The sequence below is a fragment of the Rattus norvegicus genome, chromosome 5, assembly GCF_021556685.1.
Source record: "Rattus norvegicus strain SHRSP/BbbUtx chromosome 5, alternate assembly SHRSP_T2T, whole genome shotgun sequence".
Lineage (NCBI taxonomy): Eukaryota > Metazoa > Chordata > Mammalia > Rodentia > Muridae > Rattus > Rattus norvegicus.
In genome coordinates, this window is record NC_141538.1 from 146,767,748 (window position 1) to 146,787,237 (window position 19,490).

Consider the following 19,490-nt stretch of genomic DNA (forward strand, 5'->3'; position numbering starts at 1 on the left):
ATACTTTTTAAATGGTGTTTGTATAGTGATTCGGACACAGCAGTGATCTCTGCTGCTTGAAGTGGTGTCACCTCAGAATGGACGCCCCGGATTCCTGACACTCTTTTTAGAGTAGGCAGGAAAGAGATTGGGTTCTAAGCGCCTCAACAAAATCCTGCACCATGCAGCGCTGTTGTGAGCGGGAAGGATGGCTTGGCTTCCGAGATGGAAGGGCGGAAATATTGCTCCAATTTGCTGGCAGCTGGCACCACATTGTGTGCCGTGCGCAAACATTCATCTCCCACCCATAGATCCCGTCTTTGATATTTACCAAAGCGCCGGGGGTCTCTCACTCAATCACAACTTCTGTTGTTATTTGTACAACTATCTAGAGAAGAGCAGACACCTCGAAACCTGGGGAGCCAGTTCATTATTCTGATGACTGCTGCCTTTGCTGGTACTCAGAAGTTCAGGGGACAGATGGGAATGAGGGAAGCCAGATGCCAGCACTATTCCCCTATTGACAAACCCAGCAGGCCCTGGCTGGATCTCTCATTAAGCCAAGAAGAGGCAGAGGCTGGCCCTGGGGAAAGGCAGGTCACCATAACACGGTGGTCATTTTAACTACATCCTGCTTGACCCCTGGTGATCATGCCCAGTAGAATGGTTCAAGGCAGGCCACTGCCACAGGCAGCCAGGACAATGTCTGTGTCATCTACTGGAAGGACAAGAGTTTCTATTGAGTGATGCACACATGCCATGTGCTTTCAGCCTAGCTGTCTACAGAAACAGATGGCTTGGGGGGAATCAAGCAGCCCCAGCCTGGCCTCCCAAGGCTGTTGACGAGTGGACCAGTAGCATCTGAGCGATAAGGAAACAAGCAGATTGCCACAGGAAGGTTAGAATAGCAACTGGTTCCCAGAGACTAGACACATGCTGGGCATAGCGCTAACAGCAAGGGGAAAGAGGCAGCTAACTCAGGGGCTGGCTTCACTTTGCTACCTTTCATGCACCTAATGGCTACCTGCCACTCTAGCAGCGGTTAAAGATGCTACACGCTGGAAATGTGGGCTGCAGGGTGAGAAGGCCTTGTTTGAAATAGGCAACTCTGATGTCATTGGATTGGGGGTCTCTGCTATCCAGGTCTATGACGGCAGTAACAACTCCGCCCGTTTGCTGGGGGTCTTCAGTCGCTCTGAGATGTTGGGGGTGACTTTGAACAGCACATCCAGCAGCCTGTGGCTTGACTTCATCACCGATGCAGAAAACACCAGCAAAGGCTTCGAACTTCAATTCTCTAGTAAGTCTTTCTTGAGTCTGAATAGACTATGAAGTCAGACTTTTCCATTTTATTCAAATGAACTTGTTTGCCCAGTAGACATAAATAATGCATGCTTCTGTGTGTTGGGCAATTAGTAACTAACAAGTGGAGATAGAAAATGCGGTATGCCCATACAATGGAGTATTACTTGGCACCGAAAAGGAAGAAGTGATTCATGCTTTAACATCTATGAAGCTTTAAAACAGTTGTTCACAGCCTGTAATTCTCCACCCCTTTAGGTGTTGAATGACCCTTTTGCAGGGGGTCACACATCAGATATCCTGCATATCAGATATAATGATTGCTAACAGCAGCAAAACTACAGTCATGACGTGGCAATGAGGATAATTTTATGGTTGGGGTTACTACAACATGATTAGCTGATGGGTTGCAGCACTAGGAAGGTTGAAAACCACCAATTTAAACATGACCCTGGGCAAAAGAAATCAGATGTAAAGGCCACACATTTTAAGAACTTCACAGAGCAGATACATAGAGACAGAAGGGGCACTAGCTGCAGGAGTGAGGGGAAAATGCATATAAAATTTCCTGAGATGACAAAATTTGCTCTATAGCTTCACCATTACGTGAGGGCTGTTCACTACTTGAGATTGGCAACTTTTGTTATAATGACTCCCGTAGCCCAGTGGGCCACCTCAGGATTTCCCTCACCTGGGTGCTGCGATGCCTCATGCTGGGATCTTTCCCTGTTTCTGAAGTGGCTCCATGTAAAGGGATTAAATGGAGTCACATTTGAATTCCGTTTCTATTCACTGAAAACGGTGTGAATCTCAGACAATTTAGTTAACCTTCCCAAGTCAAGGCTCTCAATTGCAGAGTGCCCATAATTACACCCACCTGCCAAGACCCCTATGAATAACAAATGAGAAGGCAAGGTCTTTGGAGTCCCACAGAGTAAAGTGGGAACTCATGGGAGCCTCTCCTCCTCCAGCCCTTTCCACACAACTGCTTGCATGGCGATGTTCTCTTGCTACTGGGTCTCCTCACAGCATCAGTGTGCAGAACGGGAGCCACAGATCCCACTCACTGGATGCTTCACAGCCAAGCGAAGAAGTAGAAAACCCAGCCCCAAGCGTGCACACTATTAAAATCTGCATTTTATTTGCATAAATCTGCAGAGAAATAATCCCTCCACAGAGAATAGAAATAGGGCTGGGTCAGGAGCCTGAGGCTGCCACACCCACAGTGGTATCCAGGGGCACCTCCAGATAAAAACTGGAGGGGAAGAGAGAAGCAGCTTGTCTCTGTTGCCATGGTTACTGTTCTGCCTTTCCCCAGGTTTCGAGCTCATCCGATGTGAGGACCCAGGGACCCCACAGTTCGGCTACAAGGTTCACGATGGAGGTCATTTTGCGGGGAGCTCAGTGACCTTCAGCTGTGACCCTGGCTACAGTCTTCGGGGCAGCGAGGAACTGATGTGTCTGAGTGGTGAACGCAGGACGTGGGATCGACCGCTGCCCACCTGTGTCGGTACGATGCCTCTTGATTTGCTAGGAACTCCTTGATCCTTCCCTGACCGCAGCCTGATCCAGCCCTGGCTTCAACAAGGGCATCCAGGGCCTGGGGCCAGCTCTGCCTGTTAGTGAGCACTGTGGCTTCTCTGTTTCCTCCAATTCACACCTCAGCACACAGGCAGTACAATCCACACCATGATCACATACATGTAGTCTGTGGGATGCAAGCCAAGTCGTGCCCCCAGAGTTGCAGCACAGGCAATGGAGAAGTGGTAAGGGTTTCTGTCTGAATGAAGAGGTGACTTCAGGGTTTCCTGCCACACCAAGATTCAAACGAGTGCCCCCAATTCACCCCAAGTTTCAGTTTCCCTCTAGGTAATATGAATTTGTATCCCCTCTTTTAGCAAAATTCTGGAAGACTAAGGTAATGAGCTAGATCTGATCTGTTGCTTAAAGAACACTGTGGTGTGAGCATGCACCTTCCCTTCCTCAGCCCTGTGGTTCTTGTGAATTGTCAGCAGGCATTGCCCCTGGAGGCTTTGTGCTTGCATCAAAAGACCAGAGACAGTGGTCCAAGGCTGAATGGAACAATATTCAGACTGTTATTATTCTGTTCGTCTGACCTCTTCACTTCCCTGCTGCTCAGAATTCTATGGCCCTACCCACTCTGTTTCCCCTGAACCAGATCTTGCAAGTCAGGCCTCCTGTGCCCAGCACCCACAATGCACTTGTGCAGCACAGGTGGATCTGATGAGAACGAAAGAGCCCCTGGGGGAAACCCTGAGCGCCCACCAAACCACACATGCTAGAAAGAGGCAGACAGGGGTCTGGGTCTGTGGAAGCAGAGAAATAAGAGGGAGAAAAAGAAAGTCTACCCTTGCCCCTGGAAAGCCCATGGTCTACCAAAGAGAACAGGAACACGGTTGGATCAATGTTGGGAAGAGTCCTGGTCACAGAACTCTGCTTCAAGTCTTTCAACGAATTGAGAGAGCTCTGCCCTGGGATTAACAGTTCCACTGAGACTCGGGAGGGTAGATAAACTCTCACCATTTGGAAGGTTAGGTGGGCAGGCAGATGGTCTAGCCTGAGCACATACGGGGCCAACTGGATGAACAGCACAGTGAGAAACCTTGGTGACCATGGCTGGTCCTATTTCCCCTGGATAACTACATTGTCACGGGGTCCCCACATGACACACAGAAGGTCAAGACATAGAATTTCAAGCCAGGAAGTAGACAGTAGCAGCCCATAAAACAGTCCTTTTGGTCTTCTTCCTTTGTTACTGAGGTTGAGACAGACTGTAGGCTTAACTCTGCTCTCTTTCATTCATTCGTGTGTGTGTGTGTGTGTGTGTGTGTGTGTGTGTGTGTGTGTGTGTAGATGACATGCATGTGTGTGTATGTGCATATGCACACATAGATGGCATGTATGTGTATGAAGCCAGAGGTCAGCCTCAGTGTCTTTCCTTAGGAGTCATTCACTAATTTTCCGGATGTTTGTTTGTTTGTTTGTTTGTTTGTTTTGTTGAGCAGGGTCTCTCACTGGGAGAGACCAGGGCTGGCCAATCGAGCTAGGCTTGCTGGAGCCAAGGACCTTCCTGTCCTCATTGCTCCAACACTGGAGTTACAGAACTGGGATTTTACCATCTGTGGCCATTCTCTTCATTCCCGTCTTTCTTCATGTTCGAGGCCCTACATGGCTGCTTAGAATTCAGTGACAAGCACTCAGGCCAGTCAGGGAGACACATGCATGAACAGACAGCAGTGTGGTACCACGAGGCAAGCAAAGTAAAGCAAGCAAAACAAACGAGAGACGGTGCCTCCCATATGATGACTGTTAGCTTTGCAGAAGGGAATCCCTGTCAGGCCCCTCTACTGGCCAATGTGTCAGTTACATTGGATTTAGATGACCCAGGCAAACAGGGCTAAGAAGACTCTTATACTTTGGGCCTTATGCCGTGGAAGTCTTCTTCAGTGAGACATCCTCGGCCCCCATTGCAATTAGAAAAGTGAGGCCGTGTGTGTATGTGTGTGTATGTGTGTGTGTGTGTGTGTGTGTATGTGTGTGTCTGTGTGTGTGTCTGTGTGTGTGTGCGCATGTGTGTCTGTGTGTGTGTATATGTGTGTTTGTGTGTGTCTCTGTGTGTGTCTGTATGTGTGTATATGTGTGTCTGTGTGCGTGTGTGTGTCTGTGTGTGTGTGTCTGTATGTGTGTGTACGTGTCTGTGTGCCTGTGTGTGTGTGTGTGTGTGTGTGTGTGTGTGTGTGTGTGTGTGTGTGTTTATACACACTATGTTGAGGCTAGAGTTCAGAATGGGCTACTGAAGGGACTGTTACTAGCTTTACATATTCAAGTGTTTCCTTCAATGACAAGGAGAATCCACAGACCATGCCTGGAAGCCAAGGCTCCAGGTCAGGGAGAAAAGGGAAGGCCAGGAAGAGTGGAAGCTCACAGAGTCACTGTTAGTGAATGCTGCAAGCTGGTATACTCCAGTGCTCCTGCCCTCCTGCTAGCCCTTGAACAAAGTGACCCCATAGGGAAGGAAGAGCCTCTGCCCCTGGGAAGATCTCAGGACTCCTGTCTCCAAATACCACTGTCTAAAATGGAAGCCAAGGTCATGGCTGCTGGCCTCCCACTACCCCAGCTTCCGGCTCCCAAGCAGATTGTGGATCACTCTCACTCCCCTCCACGGGTTCATTTACCTCTTGCCTTTCAAGCAAGCAGGGACCACCCACCCCAGCAGCAGCAGCACAGAATGGAGGCTAGAACAAAGGGGTATAGCCTCCTCAACACTTACTGGAGGTAGGTCCCTGCCTCATCCCTTCCTTAGAGGTCCCAGGTGAGCCTCAGGGTCAGAGTGATGCTTGCTGGGTCAGCCCTAGTGCCAGGTGAAGGTCAGTCTCCCCTCTGAGACTTTGGACCCATCATCTCCAGCAGTTAAGCTCCTTGCTTAACCAATCACTCCCTTTCCTAAACAGCTCAGCCTCAAACCTCTTCGCTTTCCCTCATGCTTCCTTGGTTCAGAAACAGTAATTTTCCTGGGAGGCAATAATCTTCTACTCACTGAGCCATGCATCCATTCACTCAGTAAATACTTATTAAACTTCTGTTGTGTGCCCAACACTCTTCCACACACTCAATGTGCAGTCAATGACAAGGTCTCCGTAGCCAAGAGCCCGGTCTGACAGGGGAGACAGACACTATCCTAATGCACCCGCAATATACTCATGTAGTTCACATTGTGTCGTAGCCACAAAGGACTATAATATCCACTCTACCTGGGCCAGGGAGGGCATCACAAAGGTGGCATAGGGAGGGCATTTTCCATGTTGTTTGTTCAAGCAGAAGCTGTCTGGGCTATGGAATTAGTTGGTCAGACTTGGCAGAACCACGGCTCCTTCTAGAGTCAGGGAGGCCAAAGGAAAGACAACCAGAGGGTACAGACTTTGCTCCAGAAGCACGGCACAGTCTTCTCTTTGGAAGTCCCTCAGGTAGCACTGCAGCAGCTGAGAGGTGGGGACGCCCTAGCCCAGACGCTAGCATTGAAGACAAAGTAGGGACAATATGAAAAATGTCTCAGATTTAGGGACGGAGTCTTAGAAGTCGACCTGACTAAAGGAGGCTGCCGCTGAGGGAGCCGCTGGCTCATGGGTTAAGAGACTCGCTCTGATGTGGAGCACAGGTCTCTCCACTGGTTTCCTTGCCTTGAGGTTCAAGTCTCTGTGTCCCTCTAAGCTTCTGCTGTAGCCTGCTCCCTCCTCACCTCTGTCGAGAGTTCATTCACACAGTGCACTTCTCCCAGCAGCAGAATCTGCTCACAGCAGCCTGGCATACATAGTCTTTCAACACCCCACGTTTGCGTAGCTCCCTAGCCCTGCTGTCTGCCACTGCACATCCTCAGCCTGTGCTACCATGTCCCTCCTCTTCTCTCCAATCGCAAGGTCTCCTCCCCCTGTCCTTGCCAGCCTCCCCTGCTACCACCTAATTTCTTTCCACTCTTGCCCCTCCTTCAAGGTACCTTTGAATCCAAACCCTCCCTAACTCTCTGTCCTGCACCAGGGAGGAACTTTGGCCTCTTCCTCCTGAGCACCAGACTCTCTGGGAATGCACGTGTGCCAGGACAAGCAGATGTTGGGTGGTGTCTCCTCCGCTGGCCCTGACCTGGAGAACGACTGGGTCTAGTCAGCCGTGTGCTCCCTGGCAGCTATGCAGGTCCCTCTGCTTCATGGCCAGATGCAAATTCCTTCCTGTTCTACCTCCAGAAGCTCCAAAGAATTTGGTCATAGAACAGGCAGCTAGCCCTCCCCTCGGGGGCTATTTCATTTACAAGTTGATGAGCCCATTAAACGCACACAATTCAGTTGCCTTTGTCCATCCCTGAGCCTGTATCCACTCAGTTTTGAACAGTTCTCCCAAAGGAAAGTCTACTGTCTGTTAGCGGTCACTTCGTAATCACTCCCCTGAGCCTTGGCAAGCACAACACACCTTCCATTTCTCCTATTCTGGATATTTTGTATTAATGGAATTGTGCCTGGTTTCTTCTACTTAACATCGTCTTTCCCAAATCTACACTGTAGCATGTCCGTACATTCTTACGGATGACTAATCTTCTGTTAGAGACATACACTGAATTCCGTATTTCCTCTCTTCAGCTAATGGACACTGGGTTATCTCCCCTTGTTGACTACTATGAATAACATCGCTAAGAACATTTATATTCAAGCTTTTATGTGAACATATGTCCCCCCATCTTCTGAGAGGAGAGTTACTATACGTCGTATGGTGACTTACGGTTTAACAATTTTAAGAAACTACCTACCAGCTTGCTTCCCAAAATGGCTACATCATTGCCCATTTTTCTACCGGCAATAGGAAGGCTCCCCCACAGCCTCACCCACACTCACCTTATTTATTATCAACACTTGCCTTTCAGTCATAACCATCACGGCAGAAATGGGGTGACTGTGGCTTTGATTCTCAGCTCCATAACAATTCCAAGTCACGGCAAGCGTCTCCTCACGTTCGCATTGGCCGCTCACATTGGCCGTTCACAGATCGTCTTTGGGCGCATGTGCACTAAAATCTTTAGTTTGTAATTGGGTTGTGTGCCATTTATTACTGAGTATTAAGAATTTGTTTCTGGTTCTGCGTACTAGTCTCACCCGGGGAGCTTTTTACACGTTCTGCTTAAGCCCCTGGAACGGGCTAGAGGGACTTGGGGGTCGGTCAGTGACTGCTGGATGCTCAGGCCACCCCACGATACTGTCGCCATTTCTTTCAGCTGAGTGTGGAGGCACAGTGAGAGGAGAGGCGTCAGGGCAGGTGCTGTCGCCTGGATACCCGGCTCCCTACGAACACAATCTCAACTGCATCTGGACCATTGAGGCAGACGCCGGATGCACCATTGGGTAAGTCTCCAGAGCCAACCAGGAAACCCTTGCCACTTGCTGTCAAGGGGAGCTGTCACCAGCATCACTGACAGACTTTCGAGCTGTTGTTGGGACGCTCCTACCTCTGCTGGAGCCCTAGGGGATCAATAGTGGCTGCAGTGACCCTAGGTTTGAATGTGGGACTCAGCCTCAGCCTCAGTCTCAGGGGGGAAATTTCTACCATAGAGCAGCACGGGCCCAGGCTTGGACCTTCACAGCCCAGGTTTGCATCCTGGGGATAGTCCTCAAGGGCCAGTCCCAGTCTGCTTGAGCTGCGTGAGTGAGGCATGTTGCTTTTGTTCCCCTCTGCTTACTCATCTGTAAAATGGGGATGAGAACTGCTCATCTTTCATATTTCAGGGCTGTGGGGAATTAAGTGACAAAAGCCAGCAGTGTCTGGTATTGGTATACTTTCCTCCCAGGACAGCTCCCTTCCCAAATCGACATCTGACTCAGGAACTCCTTAGAGTTGCAGGCCACAAGAGAAGAAAGGAGCATCTCCCTGTGACAGCCATGCAGCCTTTCTAGTGATCCTTCCCAATAGCACTATTGATTACGGTCCATTCGTACGTGAGAAAGTGGCGTGGGCCTAAGCTTTGTAAGCTACAGAAAACTGGGAGAATGCTCCAGATCTTTCCAGATCTTCACGCTGTATCACAGTGCTGGCCAGCGTGAGGCTTGAGCTGTATGGTTCAGAGAAGGTAGGAGGCAAAGTGCAGGTTGGAGTGGCAGTGAGTGTGCTCAGAGGTGCGAAAGGGGGACTGAATGGGAGAGCAGACTGGCTGGAATAGGGGCTGGAATGGGTAAGGGCCAGATGGGATTAAGGTGGGCTGGTTACGGAGAACCTTAAATGCTGATACACAAGAGGAAGACACAGGAAGTCTCAAACAGAGTTTGTCCACCAGGGTTATTAGCAGTACAGAGAGCTCATAGGAAGTCACCACCGTCAAGGAGGATTAGGGATAAAGAGGGAGTCAGAAAAGGCTCCCCGTGACTAGCAGGGGTTTCCGTAGATGTGACTGTGTTACTGAATGCGATATAAACATTCCTATTCCCTGGTATGCACCATTCCCTTAGAATTAAGGAAATAAAGTGCTCACCCTGTCCACGTTTTTGAACTATATCCCGTAACATGCCAGGATGTCATAAAGTGACGGTGCTGCTGGAATGACCTTCCGGATACTCACCAGGCCCTCTGACATCTGATGAGGCCCATTGGCTTGTCAGAGTGACAGTTGAGCACTTCATTCCAGCCTTCAGGGCCACCAGGGCTTCAGCCGACACCCCGTGTTGTTTCTCACCACTTGCCTGCATTGACAGTCCGGAAAGGCTGAGTTGCTGATGACCCCCTAGGTGCGTGCTCACAGCCAAAAGGGTCTGATGAATGAATGAGCAGAAAGGACTGGGATATAAAGGGAGCTGTGCGGTTCCAGACTCTATAAAGGACCCTCGGTAAATAATAACCAAGCTGTGAATGCTGGAGAATGAATGGCTTTACAGCATGCATATGCATGTTTTACAACATGCGTGTGCAAATCAGGACCTCCTGACCTTCCTGAATGGAGCATCATTCATTCATTCATTCATTCATTCATTCATTCATTCCCTCCTGTGACAACTCCGTTACTATGTAGAGGTTCTGCCCTTCCTTTTCAAAAGGGAATTCTGCAGGCAGGCACGGAACAAGGTTATGAGGAAAGGGAATGTGAAAGCAAATCAGGAAGCTCAGAAAGCCATCCTGGAAAAGTTAACACCAGAGCTGGGCCCTCAAAGATGGTGAGAAAGTCGCCAGGTAGCCAAGAAGGAAGGCCAGAGGCAGGGAAGTAGCTTCCCAGCAAAGCAGATATTTCCCCCATATCCATCTCCCCACCCCACCCCCACCCCCACCCCCATCCCTCACAAGAAGGAAGGAGCAGGAGCTAGGAGTGATTCCCAGCCGACGTAAAGTCCCATGATTTGGGGGATGGCAGAGCAAGGGCTACCACAACAGAGGGCCTTGGGCTGTGTGCTTAGGGCATCTTGCCATTTTATGGAGAATGGACTGAAGGGTGAGGCTGTGTTGGGGAGTCCTTGGGGGAGGCTGCCTCCAGGGTTTGCTGGGTGAGGAGACCTGTACCAGGTAGCGACAACTGAGATGAGGAAGAAAGGACCAAATTCAGAGGACGTGTGAGTGCTTCTGCCAACTCACTTCATTCTCAGTGAGTCCAAATGCAATGGTTTCTCATTCCCTGGTTTGGTGTTGCAAGAAACAATACCTAAAACACCCAGAAAGGCTGGGACAGCAGTAACCACTGCTTGAGGGTGCTTGGGATTTTTCCCTTTCATCTTCTTTTTCTTTCCTCTGAAAATCACTCTTTGGCTGAAACAGTCAAAAGTCCACTGGAGACAATGCTGATGCTTGGGCTCTAAATAGTCTGACCAGCACCGTCCAAAGAGAAGGCATAGCCCACATCGGCATCCAGAAGTTGCTCTAGCTCTTCCTTAGGAATTAAGGCTTTGGAGCAGTGGTAGAAGAAGGCAGGAGACATACACAGGCAGCAGATTCAAAGGCAACAGGGAAAACATGAGAAACAAGAGTGGGACTTGAGCAGAGGGAGGACAAGTTCACCGCCGTGAAAAGCCAGCCAGGAAGGGGAGCAGAGGCCGGAGGCTCAGGTCAAAGTCAATACAGTAGACACCCTGTCCAGAACAGAACAAGAAACAGGACGCCATCTGGCTGGGGGGGGGGTGTGTGTGCATGCCATGCTCGAGTGTGTGCGTGTGTGTGAACACAGACAAGGGGATACAGAATATGAAGGTAGTAGGACATGCAAGATGGCTCAGTGGGTAAGGACACTTGTTGTCAAGTCTGACATCCCAAGTTCAACCTCCAGGCTTCACATGGTGGAAAAAGAAAACTGATTCTCCCTATATCAGGACTACCTCAGATCGGCCAGTGATATAATTAGTGACCCAGAGGCTTTTTTAGTATTTTAAAGCTTAGGTCTTTTGCTGGGCAGTCTTCTGACTTTCTAAACCTAAGTCATTATGTCCCGCCTCATGGGCAGCCCTGCCTCTCTGCTCTGCCCTGGTCCCACATGTTCACCTCTGGGTCCTCTGGCCAAATCTCCCAGCATCCATCTCTGTCCAGAAGTTCCCTCTTTCACTTCCTGCCCAGATACTAGCCGTCAGATCTTTAGTAGACAATCAGGTACAATTCTAGATTGCCATTGTCAGGTGAGGAGGAACAAATATTTACAAATTGTGAGACCCCCGATGGGTCTTAGAAACAAGACCAAGATCCTGACGCCCCCTTAGCTCTCTGCCGGTACAGAATTAACAACTGAATATACAGAGACACACCTCCACACAGTGTACCCCAACATTCCCCAAGTTACTCCCTGACCTCTGCGAGCATAGCCTGGCACGTGCGTACACATAGACAAGTAAATAAAAACTTACCAAGAATATGAAGATAGCACCAGCCCGCACTCACACAAGCGTCTCACGGCTGTAGTTACCTCCACAGGGACCACTGCTAAATAGGCAGTCACTGAAAAATGCCGCACTGCGAGATGCCAGGAGTGAAAATGGAGGACAGGACATGCCCCACATGGAGTCCGTGTCCAACTCCATCCTCTTGCATTTGTACACATTGCACAGATGTGTGCACTTCTCCTCATTCCCTCTCCTCCTCTCTTCCCTCCTCCCTTGGTCCCTTCTCTTTCCCTCTTTTCTTCCCCGTCTCCCTCAGTCTTTCTCTCTTCCCCCCTCCTCTCTCTGCCCCCTCCCTTTCCCTCTCACCCCTCACCCCCCCCAACTCTATCTGCCCTTGAATAAGCAGCAGCTAAGTAAAAAGAACTAATAACTAACTGACCGATCTGAGGGGACCCTTTGTGCTTGAGCCCAGTGTTGGGTTTCTTTTTTTTTTCTTCTCTTGGATATCATTACAGAATTTTTCTATTAAAATAAATAGGAGGCCAGCAGGATAGCTTGGTTTGATAACCTGACTTTGATCTGGGATCCATATGTTAGAAAGAGAGAATCATAAACCACACACACACACACACACACACACACACACACACAGACACACACATAGACACACACACAAAGACACACACACAGACACACATAGACACACACACACACACACACACAAACACAGACACACACATAGACACACACACACAAAGACACACACACAGACACACATAGACACATACACGCAGACACACACACACATATTTTCTTTTTAACAAAAACAGGAAGCCTTTTTTAAAAAAAAAATTTCAAAATGCCACAGTTACAAAAGTCACAAAGAATAAGTTCAGAGTCCTCACATCTCACTGTGTGATGTTACTCCTCCACACACTCCACTTACAATACCCGCCTGTCCCGTTTCACCTTTAATTCCTTTAAGCCTCATACACAAAGCAAATCCAGCGAGTGTGGTTTCTTAAACAAGTCTGCCTCATTGCCTGCCTTAGTAACTTGCCTTTTCTGTTTTAGCACTTAACCACGGCCATGAACTTATTATGTCAATATTAAGAAATCACCCCCCTGGCTGAAGGCGGCAGAGAAGCCCATTGTGTGCAGAGCCATAATTGACAGAACCGCTCCCCTGTGGATAAAGTGAATAGTTTCAGATTTCTGTTCCAATGAACACTGTGTATATGAATCTTTGAACACATAACCAATTATTTCCTTGAGCTATGTTCTTTGAAGGCACATGTTCACACATGATCTCGAATTTCCCCAGATACCACATCTGCTTTCTGTGCCCTCAGTGACCTGTGGGAAGCCTGGCTTTCCACACAGCATCTCTGAGTGTGCCCATCCTCTACCTCCCGATCGATTACGGCTTCCAGCAGTTTGCGGGTAAAAGGATTTCTCTTTTGTAGGCAGCAGACGCTATCTGGGATCACTTCTAAACACTTCCTCATTCAACTTCCAGTCCAGGAAAATCTAATGATTTTGTTAAAGTCACTAAGTGCTTATATAATTTGCATGATCTGAATCTGGAGTGTGTATGTGTGTGAGTGTGTGTGTGTGAGTATGTGTGTGAGTGTGTGTGTGAGTGTGTGTGAGTGTGTGTGTGTGTGAGTGTGTATGTGTGTGTGAGTGTGTGTGTGAGGGTGTGTGAGTATGTGTGTGTGAGTATGTGTGTGAGTGTGTATGTGTGTGTGAGTGTGTGTGTGTGTGTGTGTGTGTGTGTGTGTTCCCAAGGTTATGACTGGGCATGCTCATGCACATGTGTGCACTATGTGTAGAAGCCAGATGTCAACACAGGGGATCTTCCTTGGTTGCTCTTTACTGAAATCTCTGAGATGAGCTCTCTCCCTGAATCTAGAGCTGAGCCCACCTGCAGACTAACCTGGCTGTCCATCCAGGTCTGGGGGACCTTGCTCTGCCTCCCCAGCATGGTGTCACAGAAGTGTACTGCAGCCTAAGGCTTTTTATGTGGGTTCCAGGGACCTGAGCTTAGGTCCTCACTGTCCTGAAGCAAACACTTTACCTACTGAACCATTGGCCTAGCCTCCTATGTTTTGATTTCCACTGCATTTGTGCCCTTTTGACTTTCCAGCTCTCTGTTTTGTTCATCTTCCCAAATGCTTAAGATATGAGAAGGCTCCAAGCTCTGTCGTTCCCTCATATCCCATACAGCTTGCTTTCTTCAAACAAAAGCCATGCTTCTCCACTGAGCTCTTTCCGTTTTGACTTTCCCATCCTTGACTGATCTGACATAATTGGCTCTGTTTTTCTTCTACCATTGAAAGTTTCTTGGATCTGTTTCTTTTTTTTGTTTGTTTGTTTGTTTGTTTGTTTTTTTTCGGAGCTGGGGACTGAACCCAGGGCCTTGCGCTTCCTAGGCAAGCGCTCTATCACTGAGCTAAATCCCCAACCCCTTGGATCTGTTTCCAGTGGTCACCACCCCGTCTCCCCATCCCCACCCCCTGTCTCCCCATCCCCACCCCCTGTCTTCCCATCCCCATCCCCTGTCTCCCCATTCCCACCCCCTCCCTCCATTCTCAACCCCCCTCTCCATCTCCACCCCCTCCATCCCCAACCCCTCCCTATCACTATCCTCTCTCCCCATCACCACCCCCTCTCTCCATCCCCACCTGCCCCCATCCCCTCTCTCCCATCACCACCCCCTCTCCCCATCAACACCCCCTTCCCACCACCACCCCTCTCTACCCCACCACCTCCTCTCTTCCCCCCATTCCCATCCCCATCCCCTCTGTGCATCCTGGAAACCTTGTTATTGTTTCCACTTCAAGCCTTTTGCTTTCCAACTGCTCTTGACAGCCTGTGTTTGTTTTTATCAACATGCCATCATCTGCATTCTCTGAGGACTCTACTTTTGTTTTGTTATATGAGGTCGCTTGTTTTCCAGCATCGACCTCATGTTGCGGTTGGGCCGTTCAGCCTGATTATTCAACTGGATTCTTGATGTCCCCCAAGTTTCATTGATCATGTCGTTTTGAGTCATAGCTAGAAGCTGGACTCACTCAGGCACAGGCGACCTGTGTGCTTATTAGCTGCTCAGCTCGCAGTCTCTTCAAACACTGTCTTTCTCTGATCTCCTGTGGAAGGGTGATTAGGGGTACTGTCTCCCGGGGTGGGTTAAGGGAGTTAATGTGTACAAATCACTTAGAATGGTAGCTATCCAGAAGTGGAATGGAGTATTGTCAGTTTTACCTGGACAGTGCACCCCCTAAGCACTGCAGGCTGTAAGTCCCCTCCTGAAGGTCACAGGGTCCGGCTGTGAAGTGGCTGCAGCTTCTGGGAGCACAGACAGAAGAAGCCTTTCAGGGCCACCTGACCTCACCCGGCTGAGGTAGTGGGTGTGTCCAGAGGGACCTGTTTCCAGGGTCAGCCCAAAACCTGAACAAGAGTAACCTCTTCAGAAAACTCCAAGAGGGGCAGCCGGGTACCTGTATGAACCTAGCCGAGCCCCCAGCCCCACTCTAGGTGTAGACAGGCTGGAGAGTTGGTACTTCTGGCATGCTTAGCAGGGTAGGGCGGCAGATTAACCTTTCCTTTGGATACAGAGACCTCCATATCCTCTAGTGCATGCTCTTTCCTGGTACCCAAGAGTTCCACCAAGGCCCAAGAGTCCGTGCAGGGGTAGGACATGACTCCCTCAATGCTGTTCCACCTGGTAAAGACGCAGGGAACATGGGGTTCACCCCATAAAGTTCCTGCCTCCTCTCAATCTCCAGGGTAGGGCCAGAGTTTTCCCTCTTATTATCTGATGAGACAGTTCGGAGAGAAAACAAAAGGTGACAAAGGCTTAGGCACATGGCTCTGACCCTCTATTCCCTATCAAGCATCTGCAACATGCCAGACTCCAGACCTGTGTCTGTCAGTCCTGTCTTCCAGAGGAGCTGGAGGCCCACACAGCTCTCCAGCCTTTGTCTCTCCAGCCATTGCTCTTTCCAAGGTCCTTCTGACCCTCACCCAGGACCATAAAGAGTAGACTGAAGGCCCGCCCCAGCTTCAGAGGCCACAGTCAAACAGCTGGTGGCTGCCACTAGCCCAGACCACAGAGGATGCAGGGACAGAAGACAGAGAGGGCAGAGGGAGATCTTTCCAACTGGGGGAGGGTAGCAAAGGCCCAATCCAGGAACAAAGTCCACCGTGCTGGAATTGCATGGTGGGTGGGTATAGCAGGAGGAAAGGGCTCAGCGGGGTCCTGAGACCAGGAGAATCCTGAGTCCATTCTCAGCATAACAGGAACTGCTGGAACATTTTGAAGAAAGCAACAATATTCAGTTTAGCTAAAAAAAAAAAAAAAGATGAGCATTTTCCCAGTGCCACCACCGTGCCAGTCATCGAGAGTATTAAAGTATAAAGAAGACGATCCCTTCAAGGTCTCAGAGAGAAATTATATCTATTAGGAATGGAAATAGAAAAACTGACTAAAGCAGGCTTTGCAGATGGGAGTTCTTTTTTTTTTCTCCTAAACAAGAATCTTAAGGTCCCATCCAGACCTGGCCCACCTATCCTTGACCTCGCCTACTGCCAGGCCGTTCCGAGGTTTTCAGTCTCGTGATTATCTGGCCAGCTGCTCCAGCTCTGGGTATATTATCTGTGTTCCATTCTAGAAGAAAAGAAAGGGAAGGGCCTGGAAGTCTCTGCTAGTTTGTGTGTTTACCTGGGAAGACCCAATACCCTTAAAGACACCTTCCTATAGCTCACGGCGGATGGATACAGGACTCAGGAAGATCAAAGGTAGAAACTCAGGCTAGTAATTAGTGGGGAAAGCAGAGAAGGGCTTAGTATGACCATTTGGCAATCCTGCTTACATCCATACTACAGAACTGGCTGGAGAAAAAGGAGAAACCAAGGTTGTTTTGTCTTTACAGTCTCCAGAGCAGAGGCAGAGGAGAGGCTCGGAACCAGTACAAATCAGCCAAGATTCCAGCCTAATGTGATACTATAGACTGTGGGCCTGTCTGGGTCATGCTTCTAGGTGTCACTTGCAAGCGAGGAGTTAAGAAACAAACCACTCTTCTTTTTTTTTCTTTTTTTCGGAGCTGGGGACCGAACCCAGGGCCTTGCGCTTGCTAGGCAAGCGCTCTACCACTGAGCTAAATCCCCAACCCCCAAACCACTCTTCTTAACTGTACTTAAAAGAGCAGAGGGAGTGTGGCTGGCGAGACAGGTCAGTGGATAATGAGCCTGCTGCACGAGTGTGAAGACTTCAATCGGGACCCCGAGAACTCATATAAAACACAGATTCAGCAGTGAACATCAGTCATGGTAATTCTGGCCAGTGCTAGGGAACAGTGGATCTCTGAAGTTCATTGGCCAGCTGATCTAATGGAATTGGTAGGTTGCAGGTTCAGTGAGAGATCCTTGGCCTCTATACTCATACATGTGCCCATGGACACATGCATGTCCATGTGTACTCTTTCATACATGCATGCGCACACACATACACACACACATGTGCACATATGCACATATGCACATGTGCACCTTCACACACCAACACAAATATATGCCTAGATCGTACACACATCAACTATCGTAGGTTGTTTACTGTGAAGGCTGTAGGCAGGACCTCCAAGGCTTACAAAATAGAAGAAAGCATGGATTCACATAGCCATCCTTAAAGAGCTCATGGTCTGAAGTGAGAAGGTGACCTCACTGCTTTGGGAATATCAGTGGTAAAAACTCAGGATAGAAATTGATCAGGAGACCAGAAAAGAGCCCAGTATGACCATTTCGCAATTGTGGCTATATTCAGAGGAGAGTTTCTTGCATACAGGTACAGTTGGGACAGGTAGCTCTAGATGGATAGAGGACTATATCGTGCAGCCGCAGGAAAGCACAGACGATGGCCCTTTATAGGTGTGCCCTCCCTGCAGGGGTCTGGGACCCATGGAATATGGGGACCTTCTTGCTGTTGGACATTGATTCTTTGCCTAATACTCATATAACTACGATCCTCTTATTTGGGCCATCAAGAAGCTCTTTGTCGGTTTTAACCTGTAGGACTTCTTTGTGACAAAGGTAAAGGTAAGCTGAGAGCCTCACTTTTAGCTGTTGGCCACCCAGCAGCAGGGCTGCCAAGAGAAGGTTCTGGGGAACCGGCTTCCCTGCTCAGTGGAACTTGTCTTCCTGGGAGGATGCCAGACCAGACAAAATACCTGGCTGTGCCTGCAGCCCAGGTCCCCTGCTGCACTCTCAGATCTGCCCTAGTGCAGAGCTGTTCTCCACAGCGGTCAGCCAGCAAGTGGGCAGCTGGCCCGGAGGAGGCAGAAGGCACTGGAAGCAAGGCATGTGTTCACAGATCTTGCCAGGAATAGTGGCCTCAGGTTCAGCGGCTTCCAGAAGGTTTCTTTTCAAAGAGCAACGGTGAGTTAAACTTTAAACGGAGAAGGTCCGTGTCGCCGCACAGTGAGAGTAACTACCTGAAGGAACCACACAGATAAGCACACCCAGCAGGCACCTCTTTTCAGCCTTAAGTTGGCATTGAGTCAGGAAATGGCCAAAAAGAGCTGGAAGTTGTTCTGAAGGGAAAGAGGTAGAGAGCCTGGTTGGTGTTAATGTGGCTTTAATATATAAATATTCTAAATGCAGCTTGAAGAGCAGCAGTGTGCACTGGCGATTTCATTTCCATGGATTGCCTCTAGAGAAAGAAACACAAACTACTTCAAATTATCCAAGTATGATAAACCAGCCAAGCCACCCTGAGTAGCTGAATTAGCCGGAACACACCCTGTTCTGGGCTGCCAGCCTATGATCCCAGGCGTGAATTCTAACGTCTCTCAGGGGAATTAGCACCACCTGCCTTCTTGGCTGGCACACTGGACCCGTAGCCGATCTCTCCCTTCAAAACGACAGATTAAAAAATAATAATGCACAAATGAGACACACGCACGGGATGTTTTGTAAAGAATAGCATGCACTGGAAAAGTAACCGTTTTTCTAAAGAAACAGGACCATTTTTTTAAATAAAGTTTTTTTTGTTAGTTTTTTTTTTTAATACTCCAGGTGACAGGAAGGAATATAAAAAAACCAAGACTGGGGTTATAGCTCAGTAGCAAAACACTTGCCTGGTGTTGCAGTCGCTGTGATGAAACGCTCTGCTAAAGTGCAACTTGGGGAGGGAAGGGTTTACTTGGCTTACACTTCCAGGTCACAGCTTAGCACTAAAGGAAATCAGGGCAGAAATTTAAGGCAAGAAACTGTTTTCTGGATTGCTCTCTAGCTCACGCACGAGCTTCTGTTTAATTAGCTTTGTTTTATAGCTCAGGACTCCCTGCCTAGGGATGGTGCCAGCCACGATGGGCTGAGCCCTCCCGCATCAATTAATAACCAAGGCAGACGCCTATAGACACGCCTGCAGGCCAGTGTGATCTAGGCAAGCCTTCAGTCCATCCAGGCTTTCCTCTCAGATGGCTCTAGGCTGTGTCGCGTTAATAATTCATGCTAACTAGGGTACTTAGCCCTTGATTCCACCCCAGGGTGTCAAAAAATAAAAACAGAATAGACAGCGGGTATTCTAACGGACCCTGCGCTCACCTGTGTCGTTCCATTATAAGATGTGGAGACGGCCAGGTTAATGGAGGAGAGGAGCTCCTGAGAGAGAAGAGAAGCCATGGCGGCCAATCAGGGAGGTGAAGAAAATAGTGACATCATCACAATGAAGACCCACAGTGGCAGCAGTTGCCCTGCAAGAAATAAAAAGCAACCACACAGGAGATGAGCCAGAGAGTCCGAGGCTGACAGGGAACACGTGACGGAGACAGAGTTCTGAAAGAAAAGTAGCCAAGCGTGACACCGAGT

The 19,490-nt window shown here is 49.1% G+C and overlaps 1 protein-coding gene across 3 annotated transcripts in view; it reads left to right on the forward strand.

Annotated features, from left to right (window-relative positions):
* Csmd2 (CUB and Sushi multiple domains 2) overlaps positions 1-19,490 on the forward strand; it is a 569,250-nt gene that overhangs the window by 417,877 nt on the left and 131,883 nt on the right. For all 3 annotated transcript variants that reach the window (XM_087548710.1, XM_087548711.1, NM_001446899.1), the window contains 3 exon segments: positions 1,123-1,279; positions 2,600-2,791; positions 8,057-8,183. In XM_087548710.1, coding sequence (XP_087404836.1) covers positions 1,123-1,279; positions 2,600-2,791; positions 8,057-8,183 — 476 coding nt within the window.